The sequence below is a fragment of the Pelophylax lessonae genome, assembly GCF_965119305.1.
Source record: "Pelophylax lessonae genome assembly, chromosome: 1".
Lineage (NCBI taxonomy): Eukaryota > Metazoa > Chordata > Amphibia > Anura > Ranidae > Pelophylax > Pelophylax lessonae.
Window position 1 is genome coordinate 26,505,465 of NC_138768.1, and position 18,620 is coordinate 26,524,084.

At 45.6% G+C, this 18,620-nt stretch overlaps 1 protein-coding gene across 1 annotated transcript in view; it reads right to left on the reverse strand.

Moving 5' to 3' along the window:
- Positions 1–8,003: 8,003 nt before the first annotated feature.
- The window catches only part of LOC309563181 (vomeronasal type-2 receptor 26-like), a gene marked incomplete at its 3' end in the record, with an annotated part of 52,427 nt that continues 41,810 nt past the window's right edge, over positions 8,004–18,620 (reverse strand). The window contains exon 3 of the mRNA XM_082267515.1: positions 8,004–8,896. Within this exon, the coding sequence (XP_082123641.1) occupies positions 8,004–8,896 (893 nt within the window). The remainder of the gene's footprint in view (positions 8,897–18,620) is intronic.

Sequence of the window (18,620 nt, forward strand, 5' to 3'; positions counted from 1 at the left end):
TGCATCCTTCTCTGCAGCACATCTCATCTCATCTTAGAGCGAGCGGACTCAGCCACTACTCGGTAACGCTGTTGGAGGTATGTTTCCATATGGAAAAAAGTGAAGTCCGCATTCCCTATGGTACGTTCTATTGTTTTGTTTACTTTTCTGTTTGTCTCGTCCCTTCCCCCACTGGCTATGCTGAGTGGGAACGGTACGACACCTTTCCCCTGGTTACCCCCGTCCTTCATGCCGTCCCTCTGCCTCCCTATATTGTCCCTGTATTCCCATTTCGAGTGACCCACACTGCTCATCCTATTTTGCTACCTTCTCGCAAGCTCCTAGTCCTCATGTTACGCCCACCTTGATTTACGCATAATCTCATGGAATGTGAAGGGTTTATGTTCTCCCCATAAACGCATGGCTGTATTACGTCACTTACGCAGACTAAACACTGACATAGCTCTCCTCCAAGAATCACATCTGTCCCAGTCTGACATAGATCGCATGAAGAAGTCATGGGTGGGTCGGGTATATGGCTCTCCATCCCCCAAGGGTAAGGCTAGTGTACTGATCCTAGTCCATAAACGGGTCTCCATCGACATATCCAATCTCCACTCAGATGTGGATGGTAGATTACTGATCCTTCAACTGACTCTACATTCTGAATCCGTAATTTTAGCTAATGTCTATGCCCCCATCCCCCCCTCCGCATCCTTTTTACAGCAGCTGACGGGCCTCCTGGCCCCTCACGTTCACTTGCCTCTTCTACTGGGGGGTGACCTAAATGCAGTGATGGACCCCCTCATGGATAGGTCAACTCCCATCCCCAAAACACAACGCACGATGGATGTCTCCCCTTCCCTCCTTGCTAGCTTTGCTGATAGTCTCCAGCTCCAAGACCTCTGGCGACTGACATACCCCATTGATAAATCCTACTCCTTTTATTCATCACCACACGACTCCTTTTCTCGCATTGACTACTTCCTTGGCAACCACCCGAGTCTGTGCTTAGCACACTCCCCTGAGATCCATGATATGGTAATCTCTGATCATTCCCCCCTTTCGGTCACCCTCTCGATTTCCACTCCGCAGCTCTCATATAAACCTTGGCGATTCCCCTCGTATTTGGCAAACAATGCTGAACTACGCAGCATACTGGAGGACAGGTGGCGGACCTTCCTTTCAGATAATGCCCAACACGCTGATGACCCGGTGTTGCTGTGGGAGACGGGCAAGGCTGTACTCAGAGGACGTATCATCGCCTTCGCCTCGGCATATAAAAGGAAAGCGACTGCACGCGCTCGTCTCCAGCAGCATCACACACCCTCACACGTAGCACAGTGGAAGGAAGCTAAACAAGATTTTGATAAATGGGTACTGTCACAGGAACAATTTCATAAGTCGGTACATGACTTACAATTCCATAAATTTGGGAACAAGTCGGGCAAACTCCTCGCGCGTCTCTGCAAGGGTCCACACACAGTCGCACCGATCAAATCACTGAAAGATCATACGGGTTCCCTAGTTTCGTCCCCCAAAGACATTAATTTGGTCATGGAAAAATGTTATGCCTCACTCTATGGTGAGGACCCCATAGACGAGGCCGAGGCCTCCTCCTTCATTCGGGAAGTGACTTTGCCCACGATCTCTGACTCCCAGCTCTCGCAACTCAATGCCCCCATTGACATCTCGGAGGTCTTCGAAGCCATCTCTTCCCTGTCCCCTGGTAAGGCCCCCAGTCCTGACGGCTTCTCCTCCGAATTTTTCAAATTAATGTCACAGGCCCTGTCCCCCTCTCTATTGTCCCTTTTTCAATTTATTTTAGATGGTGGTCCCAAGCTTACATAAAACTGATCCCTAAACCGGGTAAGGATCCGTCCGAACCTGGGTCATATCGTCCCATTTCTTTGATCAACCTTGATGCCAAAATGCTTTTGAAAATCATAGCCCGCAGACAGGCACACATAATGCCCACGATCCTCCATCCCTCTCAATCAGGCTTTACCAAAGGCCGATCTGCCACAGCCAACATTCGAAAAGTACTAGCCGTCTTATCCCAGCAACAACTTAACCCACAGTCGGATATCGCCATACTTACACTTGACGCCGAAAAGGCGCTTGACAACGTCAGCTTTCAATGGTTACGCCTACTCCTCTAAAAATTTGGCTTCGCGGGCCCCTTCCTACACCTCATCACCGCCATGTACAAATCACCCACTGCGAAAGTGGTCACCTCGAATGTCCTGTCTGACAACATCCCCCTCCACAAGGGTACTCACCAAGGCTGCCCCCTTTCGCCCCTCCTTTTTAATTTGGCCCTAGAACCCCTATCCCGTTATCTCGCGAACCATGCAACTCTATCGGGAGTTCGGGTTGGCAATATGGAATTGCGCTCGGTACTATTCGCAGACGATATACTACTGTTCACTTCCAACCTGGCAAAAGATGCGGGTAGGGTTAAAATTATTTTTGATAGGTTCAGACTATGCTCTGGACTCCGCATAAACTACACCAAGAGCGAGATCTTATCCCTGAAATACACTCAGTCACCTCCTTGGTCACAGTCCTCTCCTTTTCCACTAGCAAAATCCCTCATCAAATACCTGGGGATCCACATTGGTAAGACACCGTTGGCCCTATACAACCTGAATTACACTCCACTCTTCCAGAAAATCACCAAAGAGCTATCCGGGTGGTCCAAGCTTCCCATATCCCTCATTGGGAGATGTCACCTTTATAAAATGGTTTCCTTCCCCAAATTGTTATATGTGATACAGACCCTGCCCCTTCTGATTAAACACAAAGATCTGATGGCTTTCCACAAATCTCTCACTGCCTTCCTATGGTCCTCTAAGAAACCCCGCATTGCCCTACACAAGTTATACCCCCCAAGACCCAGAGGCGGCATGAATCTCCCTGATATCAGGTTATATAATTTGTGTAGTCTTGTTAGGGTAGGCCTAGACTGGATCCATGGCACCTCCACTGTCTCCAATTTTTTATTGGAATCACAAATTGCACAACCATTTAGTCTCGGTGCTATTCTACATTGCAAACTGGGCGACCTACCTATGCACCTAAGACAGCATATCCTACTCAGAGACACTGGGGCTGCATGGAAGGAAATACGCAAGAAGCTTGGTTGTCCTAAATATTTTTCCAGATGTTTGCATATTGGAGGCCATCCTGCTCTCTTTCACCTCAACCTGGAACGGATCTACTCTCTCTGGGCAACCCGTGGTCTAAAATTCCTTTATCAACTCTATGACCCTGTTTCTGGATCTCCACTTTCCTTCTCTACCCTCCAGTCTTCTTTTGGAATACCTGCTGTTGAATACCTCTATATACACCAGCTACATGGCTTTGTCAACTCTCTTTGTTCTAAACCGACTGGACGCTTTGCCCTTGACCCTCTGGACTCTTTGAACCTGGAAACCCCCCTGAAGCTATCGCAGATCTACCGCCCACTTCAGCTTGCATTGGAAGCCAAAGCCAAGGACGACCTCACTTCCTCTTGGGATAAAGCATTATCGCTCACGGCCACAAAACCTCTTCTGTTAGCTGGATTCAACACCACTTGCACCTACATCTGCAATGCCTTTTGGAGAGAGCAACAACTCAAAATACTCCACCATGCCTACGCTCTCTTCTCCTCATCCCGGTTGGATTCCCCTTATCAGGCTTGTTCCTGGTGTTTGTCCCCTCGTCCCACACTGCTGCATAAATTATGGTCGCGCCCACATATATCCAAGTTCTGGGACCAAGTGGAACTTATGGCCCTTAGGGTCGCCTCCCTCCGACCCTCCAGGGACCCTCTCCCCCTTTTATTTGGATACTTGAATGGGACACCCAAGCCAGCTCCAGGGATTGACTTTCAACAAAGGGCATCGATTATCCGTAAGCACAAACCCTGGCTAGTCACCTGCTTCATGGTCTCCAGAAGGGTTCTACTTTGCCATTGGGTGTCTCCCACGCCCCCCCCCCCCGCCCGGGTGGGAGTAGTCAGGTCGGATCTTACCGCCCTCCTTCAAAGAGAACACTTGGATTTGGCCTTAAACAAAACCGTCCCTGACCAGTTTTGGAGAAAATGGTCTGCCTACATGGAACTATAGCCTACTCATCTCCCACGTAGCCCAAACGGAACCTCTCTAGATGACACAGCTGGGAGGCCATCCTCCCCTCCCACATTCCACTCACCTTTACCCAGCCCATCAACAATGCTTTAGTTTTGCCCAGTTATTTGAGATGTGTACTCAGCTTGCATTCAATGTTTACAACTTAGATGTATGCCTAACGTTTAGCTCTATTATTAGGTCATTTCTTTTCTCAGTCTCTGCTCACTCGGTCTTCCTTACCCCTCCCCCCTTTTCCCTTCCCACCATTCCCCCCCCCTCACTTTAACACTTGCTCATCGCTCCTAATATTCTATATCTACTCCCACTCACCGCATCGTGGGGAGGTGCACATTTGCTGGCAATCTGCTACTAGGAAGGGATGCCCTAGTGCATCCATATGATTATCCCCCCCTCCTTCCCCTCCCCCCCACCTTAAAAATCATCTCCCCCCCCTGATCCTCTTTCTATGATTACTGCTTACTTGTTTCATAATGCTTTACGGAACGTCAGTGATACCCCATGACTCGTTACATATACTGTTTTTGAGTTTTCTGTAAATGCATGCTGTCTTGTGCGAAGTTGTTAACTTTTGAAATACAAATAAAAATGTTCTTAAAAAAAAAACCTGTGAAAGGACCCAAGAATATGTGGCGTCTAGGAGAAGGATCACTATTGGTTGGCAACCCTCCTTAACCACAGTTACAGGGGAAAGTCTCAGAACTCATTCCGTCCCCACAGTGGGTGCAGAAGATGAAATCTCTTGTAGACACCTTAAAGAGAAGTTTATCTAATGCTTTTCCTGAGCATGGTAGGTTGCAGTGTTATGGAAAACATAGTTTTAAAGCTTTTTTTAGTCCTCACTGCCCAGGGCTCTCAGCTTCCACATCCCATCATCAGCATCTGCATCATATGGTGGATGATTGTCTAGGGGTGAGAACAGAGATTGAGAGCTTTCCAGTTGACGATCCACTGGGTTACTCGGTCATGAGAATAGACCACTGGCCAGAACTTGTCCAGTATGCAACTGAGCTGCTGGGCTGCATGATTTCCGAACAGGCATTCAATGCTGCTGGAGATTTTGTTACTGATAATAGAACGCGTCTGTACACAGACTCTGTGGACCGTCTGACATTTATCAAAATGAATCAGTCCTGGATTACCAACAGCTATGAAACCCCTGATGCCTATGTCACTGATTAAGTGTTTTTTTTTTTTTATGTGGAATCTCTGCAAGACTTCTAGGCTGCCTAGTGGTTTGGGTGTAGATTTCATCTAGAAGATATTTTTTTGCTGTAGGTTTCATGGGCACAATTAACACCCAAAGACCAATTTTTCTGCACCTGTTTGACAGGTCCATATAATTAAAAATTTTGACAACAAGGCCAATTCTTGCTTTTATCAAGTAATCTTATCTCTATAGGGTTATGGTGTGAAGGCGCCACAGACACCCAAAGACCAATTTTTCAACACCTGTTTGACAGGTGCATATCATTTAAATTTTTGACAGCAAAAGGATCCAATTATCTAATTAGCATTGGGGAAGGGTGGAAGTATACAAGATGCCCTCCATGTTTTTTCGTTATATGCCAGTTCCGTTATAACGAAGGTCCGGACAATAATTTCCGGTGACGTCATGTTTGGCCCATTGGAGATGGGCTTAAAGGATATAGATGTCACTTCTGGGTTGAGAGATAAGGGCAGACGTGTCCTAGGTCTGCATGGAAATGAAAAGGAAAGGAACTATGAACCAAGGACACCCGTTGTATCACTATCGGGTAACCCCACCTTTCTTAATCGGTTGCACAGGTGTCCACACCCAGATAGCAATTAGAATTGAGGATGGTATTTAAACTGTTTAGAGTATGGAAGGCTCCACACTTGCTGAGGAAGCTTATTTGGAAGCATAATGCATACAGGTGGAGGGAGCCTCTGTTCAGGATTTCCATGTTAAAGTGTCAGCTGGGAGAGCTGATGATGTGTTTTATTTTCACATTTCTATGAGTATTTATATCCCTATTTTTAGTACAATAAATTGCTTGAAATAGAGAGCACTATGGTTTCTCTTTATTTTCTGGTTATACATGATTGATGGATATCTGAAGAGGAGTCTATTTGGGTCCAGGTATATCCAGTGCGCTACACTTGATGTGATATTTTTATTATTGATATAAAGTTACAGGTGGACACCTTTTCATAAGTGCTGGCAGCAATCACAAATACAGTATCTATATAATTTTGCATGTATAAATTGTTTTGCTCTGAGTTTTTGATATTTTTGAGCAGTTGTGATTAGGTGTGTGTACTGCGTTGATCACAGAGTTAGTTGGTATTAACTTGTAATCATTTTGAACACTGATTTTCTACACAAAGTTTTATTTATTTTTGCACTGATTATACACATTAAGTATTTTTAGTTGTTTATAGTGTATATGATTTAAATACTTAAAGGAAGGGATCTGGGGGATTGTTACTTCTTAATCTTTTTTGCTTTTTCTTTGATACGTCTGACTAGAAGATCTGGGAGGTGGCAGAAATACCAAATTATGGGGCCCTTATGAGTAGGAACATTAATTTTAAAACAAATTAAGCAAACGTATTTCTAATGTTTAATGTCTTCTTCAGAATAAAACCTCTGATTGATCAATGAGCACCTGGAACCTGTTTTTTGCTTTAGATGTTTTCCTATCAGGATCTGGCAAGGGTTGGTGTAGGAGTGTTGTCCCTGCAGCATTGTATGGGGAAGACAAACGTTCCCTTGCCCTTGTGACAGCAGTTTACAAAGGAATATATACAAGGAGAGATATTTTTTTTTTATTAGGTCCTATAAAGAAAATGTACTTTAAAATGAACTTGATGTATGACTTAATATATGAACTTAATGAGAACATGCTCTCATCAACTTTAACTAATATTAAAATATTTTTTAAATATTTAGAATACACCAAACTAAATGCATTTATTAATAAATCTGGATACATCTACATACTGTATAATGTAATAAAGTGACCCTGACACTAAATATACATTACAATAAGTTTATAAAATCTGTCTGCTAGGTGGTGAGTGAAATCCTTCCTCTCTTGAAGAGTGATGGGTGTCTTTGGTATCTGACACTTTAGGATGATTTGGATACTTTGTCCCCTTCTCATTACTAAGTGAATGCATTGTTTTGTAGTGACATAAAAGTTGGTTGGAGGAACCACTACACCCAGCAGGGGACAAGGTTTCCAACAAACCCCAAGTGTCTGAAACCAGTGGTTTCCAGTGCAAAAATACACTCACCATCCAAGGGAGTTAAAGTGGTTTTAAACCCTCACATATACCAAGTGAAGTGAATAGTCTCAGATACACAGAGATGAAACAAATTGTCCATCATAAGTTTTACCTGTATATCTGCTGTCTTCAGCTTTCTACAGGCTTTGGAAAGTGCAGATCCTTCTTTCTTTTTCAGCAGAACATAGGGGTTGGTGTGGAGAAAAGACTTGCACTGTGTGAGAGCTGATTGGAGGAAAGGGACACACCCCCTCTCAACATAGCCAGAGGAACAAAGGAACATGCAGAGATGTAGTCTGGATAGACAAGCTCCGTACTCTAAGCTCCCTCCCCAACACAAATTTTCAGCTACTGTTATCTCATGTGTTGGTGGAGAGCTTGTCAGAAGTGACTCATGCTGATAACAGAGGAACAAAGCACAAGAGAGAAACGGCACTTAGAGCTTTGGAGAGAGATAAGTAAACACTGCATTTATATACGTGCTTAGTTTAACTTTCATGAATGGGCTTTACAACCACTTTAGTTATTAAATGTTTATATATGTTCATTCTCAATACACTAACAAAATACTAAAATTAACAATAATAAAGATAATGCTACAACTACTGGTAACCCAATGTTGATCCATACATATTAGTGGATACATGTTTTTGTATTCAGGTCAGGTCTGAACAGAATTATGTAACATTTTGGGAAAAATATACAGCCAAGAAGTCCAAAACTTGATGCCATTATAGCAAAAACCTCCACAGCCACCATGTATTTCCCTCTGGTGCTCAGATAGGCTGGTATCATGGCAATCCAGACACTGCAGAACACCAGCATGCTGAAGGTGATGTACTTGGCCTCATTAAAACTGTCCGGTAATGTCCTGGCTAAAAAAGCAATAATGAAACTCACAGCTGCCAGAAGCCCCATATAGCCCAGGACAGAGTAGAAGCCGATAACTGAACCCTCATTACACTGAATGATGATCTTCCCCTGATAAGAGTTATTGTCCCGATCCTGGAAGGGGGGAGAAATAGACAACCAAGTGACACAGATTATGACTTGGACCAGTAAGAAGACACAAATGATCAAATTGGGCAGTTTGGCTCCCATCCATTTCTTCCAGGGACTCCCAGGTTTAGTGGCTTTAAAAGCAATACACACCATGATACTTTTGGAAAGTAGAGAAGAGACGGCAACTGAGAAGATGACACCAAAAGAGGTGACACGCAGTATGTAGGTCACATCTACTGGATGGCCAAGGAACAAGAAGACACAGAGGAAGCTCAGCATGATGGAGACCAGGAGAAGATAGCTCAGGTTCCGGTTATTAGCTTTAACAATGGGGGTGTCCCGGTAATGTATAAATATCCTCAATATTAAACCAGTCAGAAGACAACAGAGAATGGAGACAGCTGAAAATACTGCAACAATTGTATCATCAGTGTAGGAGAGAAATTCCATCAATTTAGAAACACACCGATCCTTCTTCTCATTTGGCCATTCTTCATCCGGACATTTCATGCAGTTTTCACTGTCTGCAGGAAGAACAATACAAACACAATGAGCATCTGGGTCAGAGCTTCTGAGAAAATGAATTGTCTTGTGTTGTCTCACAGCTAGCAATGGGATTTCTATCAGTGCATTGTGGGGGGAGGAAAAGAGAATATAAAAAAAATAATAAATACTTCCTCTCTTTCTTCTCATCTACTATGGTCTCTATAGATGGCTCATTACTCCTTTTGTTTGGTTTATGTAGAATTGTGCAAGTCACATGGGCCAGTAGGCATAACCCTCACTGGAGACATTTTAAACTTTGTTCCTTGATTTTGGTTGATGTCGTATATGGTGGCTATCAATCACAATTACATATATGATTTATGTTTTATATACTAGTCATTGATTCAATATAACTATTGCTCCCACCTGTGTTTTCCAATCTATTAGACGTTGATATATAATGTTACATGATGATATTGAATAAATCTTGATGTATATTTTTTTGTCTTGTTGTTTTTCTCATTATGATATAAACATCTATTTTCAGCCATTGCTGTACACTGTATCTGATAATGTGGTCCTGAAGAAGCCAGGGCTCCTGAGAAACATGGTGACCACTCCACTATTGAAGAGATACATGAGATTCAAGCTCTCTACAAACTTACCATGATGCTCTGTACTGTATGGTATATGTATTTATGTTTTAATGTATTTTTTTTAAATATGTAGTACTAATAAAAATGTGTAATATTTTTATACATTCTGTGTGCTGTGTTCTTAAAGACATATTTAAAGCCCCACTTCTATATAGTTTCCCTTTTTTTTGCTTTAAAGTTATAGAGGCCATAAATATGGTATATATCTGAAAACTGATCAATCCTGATGTCCTGACTCATTTCTTGAGCCCTGAAAATGCCAGGACAGTAGAAATACCCCCAAAATGACCTCTTTTTGGAAAGCAGACAGTCCAAGGTATTTAGTAAGAGGGATGGAGGTTTATTTGGAGTTGTAATATTTTTTCATAAAATTTTAGAAGATTAAGAATAGGGATGGCCTGGTGGTTCGCGGCAAATTTTGCTTGTTCGCAGCCCGCCAATTGTGCGAACACAAAGCGTTGTTCGTGGCGGCCATATTCGTTTACATTGGGGGGAACTTTGACCCATGACAAAGCCGTCAGGTGGAATGGGACAGCCAATTGAAACATTTCAGCACATGGACATACCCCCTACCTTATAAATAGACCAGATCTGGCAGCCATTTCACATTCTGCTTTTTGTCAGCATAGGGAGAGGTTGGCGAGTGCATCAGGGACAGATTGCCAGACACAAATAGCTCTGTTAAGATCCACAAGTCTTTTTCAGGGCTGTTATTTGGTATAGGTCTACAGTCTCTTTTCAGTGTAGAGACAGGTATGCTGTGTTCATTAGAGATGGCCTTGCGGTTCGCCCAGCGGTCAGTTCGCGGCAAATTTTGCTTGTTCGCTACCCGCCAATTTTGCGAACACATGGCGTTGTTCGCGGCGGCCATATTAGTTTACATTGGGGAGAACTTTGGCCCATGACACAGCCGTCAGGTGGAACAGGACAGCCAATTGAAACATTTCAGCACATGGAAATGCCCCCCTACCTTATAAATAGACCAGACCTGGCGGCCATTTCACATTCTGCTTTTTGTCAGCATAGGGAGAGGTTGGCTGTGCGCATCAGGGACAGATTGCCAGACACAAATAGCTCTGTTAAGATCCACAAAAGTCCATTTAAGGGCTGGTATTTGGTATAGGTCTACTACACTTTCTTTTTAGTTTAGGGACAGGTATGCTGTGTTCATCAGGGACAGATCGAGATCGGCAGTGACACAAATCGCTCTGTTAAGATCCAAAAAAGTCCTTTTAAGGGCTGGTATTTGGTATAGGTCTACTACAGTCTCTTTTCAGTTTAGGGACAGGTATGTTGTGTTCATCAGGGACAGATCGGTAGTGACACAAATCACTCTGTTAATATCCACAAAAGTCCATTTAAGGGCTGGTATTTATTTGGTATAGGTGTGCAGTTTTTCAGTTTAGGGACAGGTATTCAGTGTGCTCCAGGGACAGATCAGCAGTGACACAAATCGCTCTGTTAATGTCCACAACGGTATAGGTGTGCAGTGCACTATATAGGGGTGTATTCCACGGTATAATATATTTTGTAATATAGATCAGTGACAAAAGCACTTTTAATGTATTATAACTAGAGTTGAGCGAACACCTGGATGTCCGGGTTCGGCGGGTTAGGCCGAACTTGAAAAAAAAAAAGTCCAGGTTCGTGACCCAAAATAACTTAAAATAACATAAAACTAAAATATAATCATCTTGATCTAGGAGGACAAGGCCCAAATGTAGTAGGAGGTTGAGGTGGCGGTGGATGTGGCGGTGGATGTGGCGGTGTAGGTGGAAGCGGTGGTGAAGGAGGATGAGGTAGCCAACACTGGTTTTTGTTTTTAATTTTAAATTAGGGTACACCCCAAAAGAGCGATAAAGATCAAAAATACAACAATGGATGGGTAAGGCCGGTATACATGTCTATTCTGCACAAGGTACGGACAAGTCCTGTGGGATCCATGCGCGGCTCATTTTAATGAACGTGAGCTTGTCCACATTGGCTCTGGACAGGCGGCTGCGCTTGTCTGTGATAACGCCCCCAGTCGTAATAAATACACGTTCAGATAATACACTGGCTGCAGGGCAGGCCAGCACCTCCAAGGAGTAAAGGGCAAGCTCAGGCCATGTGCCCAATTTGGAGACCCAGAAGTTGAAGGGGGCAGATCCATCATTCAGTACGTGTATAGTACCTAAGGAATGATAAGGAACTGCATATGGTATATGGCAAGGAACGGTGATGGCGGCAGGGGGGCTTTTTCCTCCCTTCTGGGTTGAGTCTGGCCTTGGAAAAGGTATGTGTCCCTGGTTGTGAGCCGGGCTCTCCCAAAGCTGTCTAAGTTCTAAAGCCTTCTGGTAGGGACGGGGCTGCACTGGTCTTGCCAGGGACCGGGATTCTGAAAAGCCTATGGTGTATGTGCCCCTGGAGTGGCAGACACTGCACTTCCTACAAACATTTTTCACACCTGCCTCTAGGGCCGGGCCTTTTGGTCAGGAGTCAGGACCAGAGGAATTTTTTTATTCCTGGCCGAAGGGTCTGCCATAGTATTGCAGTGTGGCACTAACCTTGCACTTCTCCACTATCCCTTTCCTCACTTTTATGTGTTGTGTGTCTCACGTTTTGTGTTTTTTATTGTGGTGGTACACTTTACTTTTGCACAGCGTGATTATTAGGGTGTAGGTGCTTGGGCCTGTCCCTGAAAGTCTTGGGAGGGGTTTCTTGTTTCAACAGACATCCTAAAGAACCGGGCTGCCTGGTTTTGGCCAGGTTAGCCAGTGTAAGTACCCCAGTCCCTGTCAGGAGCCTTGCGCCCTGGGGGATCAGGGGCAGGGACCATGTGTACACCCTGTACACTTTTTGTGTTTCACTTTTTTGGTGTGCACTTTTTTATGCACCCACCGGGTGATAGTCTGAGTGTGTTCACACACCAGGGGCTTAAAAAAAACCCAAAAAACAGCTGGTGGTCCTGGTTGTTGTGGCGTGCCGACAAAGCTTTTCCACATTTCATACATGCTAACCCTGCCTTCTGAGGTGCTGGCGGTGCCCTGGCTGCGTTGGTGACCTCCTCCTCTGCCTTCACCTTGTGCTTCCACTGTGCCCCCGCTGTCAGGTGGGAATGCCACCAGCATCGCTTCTCGACCTTTTGCCTAACATCAAGTGTAGTATCTGTTGTTATCTGTTATCTGGGTGCAACCCTGCTGTGAACATGGTTCCTCCTCCTCCATCTCCTCCTCCTCATCCTCCACCTCATCATCCTCCAGAACTGTGCCCTTGCTGGACAATTGTGTACCTGCCGTTTGTGGGTGCAGGAACCCACCCTCAGAGCCACTTGTAAATGACTGCCCTGAAAGCCTTGGAAATGATCACTGCTCCGGATGTGGAGGCGGTAGAGGATGAGGATGAGGGAGCGGAGTAGGAGGAGTTAGCAAAAGGAGGCAAACTGAAGCGCCCTGCAATCCTCGGTGGGTGTTTATTGAATAGCAGAATAGAACAACAGTATACAACAGGTGTATCTCACAGTAACATATGCAGATTAGGTCGCAATTACATTTTTTTCCCTAAATGGGTTTTTATTGAAAAGCGAAATAGAACAACAGTATCCAATGGGTGTATCTCACAGTAACATATGCAGACTAGGCCGCAATTAAATTTTTTTTCGCTAAATGGGTATTTATTGAAAAGTGGAATAGAGCAACAGTATCCAACGGGTGTATCTCACAGTAAAATATGCATACTAGGCCGCAATTTTTTTTTCCCTAAATGGGTGTTTATTGAATAGCGGAATAGAACAATAGTATACAAAGGGTGTATCTCACAGTAACGTATGAATGAAATTTTTTTATTTTTCCCTTTAATTGGTGATTTTTGAAGAGCAGATTAGAACACAGCAGTGTCTAAAGGCTTTATCTCACAGTAACATATAAAGGAAAAAAAATAAAAAAAAACCTTAAGAAATTTGTCATGAAAATCAGAGGCTATAGCGGTCAGTTTTTCATTGATTAGGATATCATTCATACGATTTTTGACCACCTCAAAGCTAAGCAACGGGGTCTTCCAGGATCAGGCTATTGTCAATTTTATAGCTGTAAACAAATGCTGGGCCAACTGGCGTTACCTATGGGATAGGTCAGGTATAGGTTTGCATAGAAGCGCCTCATACTGGTCCCTTTTCAAAGTGACCTGAAAAATATTACGGAGCAAAGCATAAATCCTGATCCATAGTCTGCGCACATTAGGGCATGTCCACCAAATATGCGCCATGGTCCCCTCCTGAGTGCAACCTCGAAAACACAAAGGAGAATATGCAGGTATAAATTTGGCCAGCCTAGCTGGGGTATAATACCATCTGTAAAACACCTTTTATGCATTTTCTAAAATTAAGACATTGCGAGAACATTTTGAGAGAGCTGCTGTCATGTGCCTCCAGTCTTCCCTATCCAGCCCACCCCCCAATTCCAGTTCCCAGTTGGAATGATAGGCAGTAAATGGGGGCGTATCGCAAGAGACAATAGAGGCATATAGGAGAGATATGAGTCCCGGCGAGTGGGGTCATGCCCTGCAGAGACTTTCAAAAGGTGTAAGCGTATAGGGTAAAGGCTTGTGTTTAATGAGTTGTTGGAGGAAATTATGGAGTTGCATGTATCGGTAGTGTTCCCGCAAGGGGATATCATGGGAGGATCGAAGGGACCCAAAAGGGAGTATCCTCGTGGGGGTGAATAACAAGTGAACATCCACAAAGCCGTGATCTACCCACCAAGAAAATTGCTGTGGGTTATCAAAGCTGGGTTGAAACATAAGACAAGGAAAGAGTCGTAATAGGGGCAAAAGGGGAGAAATCAAATTGGCCGAATATTTAACAGAATCCAAAAGGCGAAGAGAATGAAGAAGGCATGGGCGCAGGTTCGGTGGACGATATTTCGGGGGGAGCCAAGGGATAGAGGAGAGGGGAATCGGGCAGGCGTCCATCAGGTCAATTGTGGCCCATAATGGCATTTGAAACGTGTCATGCAGATGAGAGAGAGGGGTATGGACGCTGCAGTGTAGTACGCACGTAGGTTCAGGACTGAGAACCCTCCTGCGAGCATACAGGATGCATTTGTTAATGCGGGGTCTGGAAGAACCCCAAATGAACTTCAGAATCTTACGCTGATGAATACGCAAGATATGGTAAGGGATTGGAACCGGTAACACGTGAAAATAGTACAGCAGTTTAGAGAGATAAGTCATGTGGACAGCAGTGATCCTACCAAACCAGGATAAAGATAGGTGAGACCAAGAGGAAAGCAGGTCTGTCAGGTGGCGGAAGAGAGGTGGATAGTTAACAGCATAAAGATCGTCATATGTGGGGGACAGCTTAACTTCCAGGTAGGGCAGAGCGGGGTGCCATTGGAAAGGAAAGGCTGTCTGGAGGGCCACCTCAGCGGGGGGTAGAGTGACGGACATCGCCTTAGATTTAGCAGGATTGATACGCAGACCAGAAAAGACAGCAAACGAGTCCAGAAGGGCCAAAAGATTGGGCAACGAGATCCTAGGTGAAGTAAGAGACAACGAGATATCGTCCGCGAATAGAGATATTTTATGTTGTGAGCTTGCAACTTCGATGCACAAGATGTCATGATGTGAGCATATCGCTTCGGCTAAGGGCTCTAAAGCCAAAAAAAATAGGAGGGGGGATAACGGGCAACCCTGTCGGGTACCCCGGCCAGGGGAGGACTGGGCCAGGGGGCAGGGGGGCAATTGCCCCCTGGGCTGCTCTGATGCTCCATAACAAGGCTGCACCACTTTTGCCACAGACATGCCTAAAGGATTCCTGGTGAAGAGAAGTAAAAAGTCCCTGCCATTGACCTACTAAGTGTGGGTTGAAGACAAGCACAGATCACAGGCCTCTCTCCCCCAGCATGGATGGTAGAAACTGTGTCTGAGCAGAGTCCGGTTCCATGCCCCACTGGGGACTCTCCTCCCCCCCACCGGCAATCCCCGACCAACCTGTCCCAGCTCTACCCAAACACCCCCTGCTGGCCAGGTCGGGAACCCAGATTCAGTCGGTAAGTGGAGAATATCTGGAGCAGGGCTTCAGCTTGGAATGGGGGTCAGGAGGAGGACGGGAAGAGAGGGAGTGGGAGGGGGGCTGTATCTCTGCACCATGGGCCTCTGGTATGTACTTGCCTCCTGGGCCGAACGTTGCCAGTCTGCCCCTGACCCCGGCCAATAGAAAAAGGGAGTGACTTGAACCCATAATATTTAATGCGGGCCTGAGGAGAGTCATAGAGAGCAGACAGCCAGGTCAAAAGCGAGGGACCAAAACCATAGCGGCGTAGGACCGTCATAAGATAAGGCCAGGACAGGGTATCAAAAGCCTTAGTCACGTCCAAGGACAGTAACATAGCAGGTATGCGGCGTTGATGAGCGAAATGTTGTAACTGGATGATCCGCCGAATAGCATCCCCTGCCTGCCGCCGGGGCACAAAACCAACCTGGTCTTTCTTTAGAGGCCCCGCAATACTGCCTTATAAGATTCCCATAGCGTCACTGGGGAGGAAACCGAGCCCTTATTGAGGTCAAAATATTCCTTGGACGCCTGTAAGAGCTCAGTTTGAATATCCTTAAAAGACAAAAGGGAGTCATTCATTATCCAAGAGGAGCGGTGGGGCAAACATAAAATTGACTTGCATTCCACCAAGAGCGGGTCATGATCAGACCAGGGGACAGCCAAGATAGAGACTGATTGAACCAGGGGGGGATGTTTTCTTAACATGAAGACATGGTCTATACGGGAGTGGGAGTAGTGAGGGTGAGAAAAATGTGTATAGTCCCTACTGCTTGGGTGCAATTCTCGCCACAGGTCCACAAGATCAGAGGATCGTAAGGAGGAAGCAAAGCATTTGGCAGCAGATGAAGAAGCTACTCTCTCAGGAGGATATTTATCCAGCGCTGGATTCAGTACTGTATTTGAGTCTCCTGCCAGGAGAATATCTGAGTATACTTTCATAAGTGTATTTGTGTCCTGCAACAATATTGCCTCTTTTGCTGCGTTAACTCTGATACACACAGTGCCAAACTCACTGGCCAATTTTTTGAACAACTGGTGTGAAAAACCAGTGGCCCCTCAATACCACATATTGAAGTGGGGTGTTATTTAACATTATACGTTTCTAAGAGTGTATTTTAGTCCTGCAAAAAGTTGGCCTCTTTTGCTGTGTTAACTGTGCTACACACAGTGACAACAGTTACTTGCCAATTATTTGTAGAACTGGTGTGATAAACCTGTGGCCCCCCCAATACCACAGATTGAAGCGAGGTGTTATATACCTTTTTCCAGATATAATGCAATTCTCTAGAGACTTTTGTCACAAGGTAATTTAAAAACATGACAGGCAGAGGAAGAGGCAGACACTAACGCAGGGGTGGTAGGGGTAGGGCAGGAGCAGTAAGCCGGAGCCAAAGTGTGAAGTTTCAGAAGGTGCGTTCGATTATGTCAAAGGATGCAGAAGACTTGGTTGAGTGGCTCACTCAGCCGTCCTCTTCTGCACCCTCCTCATCCTCTCTATCTGCACCCTCTTCACTCTCTGCTGTGTGCACCCCCAAAGACACCTCCACAAACACCACCACCACCACATACCCTCCGTTTGAGTAATTGGAATTATTTTCCGATCCATCACAAGACATTTGCGATGCGCAGCCATTCTTGGCCTTCGATCAGGAAGAGGAGGTAGCAACAGCCGCCACTCAGCAGTCTGATGACAGTACCCAGATCAGCCCAAGGAGGTTGGTCCCCGCTGTTGCTGCCTACTCCGAGATCTCGAATGTTAGTGGTGGGGAAGGTGACGTGGATGATGCGTGTCTATGGACGTCACGTGGGTGGCCACAAGAGAGGAAGAGGAGGGGAGTTCAGAGGGAGAGACGAATCGGCAGATAGGGAGGAGAGGCAGGCAGAACTTGCATTGCACAAGAGGTACAAAGCAGACTGCAAAAGTATCAAGAGCGAGCCATCAACCATGTACAGTCACATCTGGCGCTCCCAGGACGCCGGCACATAGCTCCGCAGTGTGGGCTTTTTTCAATGTGTCTGTTGCTGACAACAGTGTTGCCAACTGCAGCCTTTGCAGTCAATGCATAAGTTGCGGTAAGCCCAACACTCACTTAGGGACAACCACCTTAAGAAGGCATCTGAACTCCCATCACCGAGCCTAGTGGGAGCAACACTGTCAGAACCCACAAAGCCACACTCCAGGCTCTCACTGTCCAGCCTCTTCTCCTTCTCCTCTCTCCTCACAATTGTTCTCCACTCCACCTTCCATCATGCCGTCGTCACGTTGTTCTGGAAAAAGGCAGGCTTCTGTGGCCCAAATGTTGGAGCTGAAAAAAACGATGACGCCGGATAACCCTCTTGCCCAATGTTTGACTGCTGGCTTGTCGGAACTGATAGCCTGCCAACTACTGCCATATCAATTGGTGGATTCTGAGGCCTTTTGTAAATTTGTGGCCATTGGAACACCAAAATGGAAGGTCCCAGGTAGGAAATCTTTCTCTCAGAAGGTCATTCCAGAGCTGTATGGCCATGTTCAGTGGCAAGTGAATATATCTCTGGCACATAGTGTTGGTGCCAAGATACATCTGACCACAGACACATGGTCTAGCAAACACGGGCAGGTAAGGTATATCACTTTTACTGCCCACTGGATGAACCTTCTGACGGCCGTCAAGCATGTAACCCGTGGCACCCGTGTAGATTTGATTGTACCACCACAGATTGCATGCAGGCCTGCCTCTTCTTCTCCTCCTCCTCCCTCTCCTCCTTGGCTGACTCCTCCTTTTCCGCTGCTACCGTCTCTTCCCCAGAACCTATTCCACATGCCAGGTGAGACGTTGCCATGCTATGCTGCGTCTGTTGTGCCTGAAGGCCAAGAGCCACATTGGTCCTGTACTCCTTTCAACTTTGCGTTTGCAGGCAGATCAGTGGCTGACACCGCTTAATTTGACAGTTGGTAAAGTGGTGTGTGACAACGGAGCGTGCTGAAACAGGGCAAAATAACACACAAAACAATGCATGGCACACTTCCTGATCTTGGTCGTGCAGTGATTTGTTGCCAAATTCCCTGGGGTCCAGGACGTCTTGCGGCAGGCC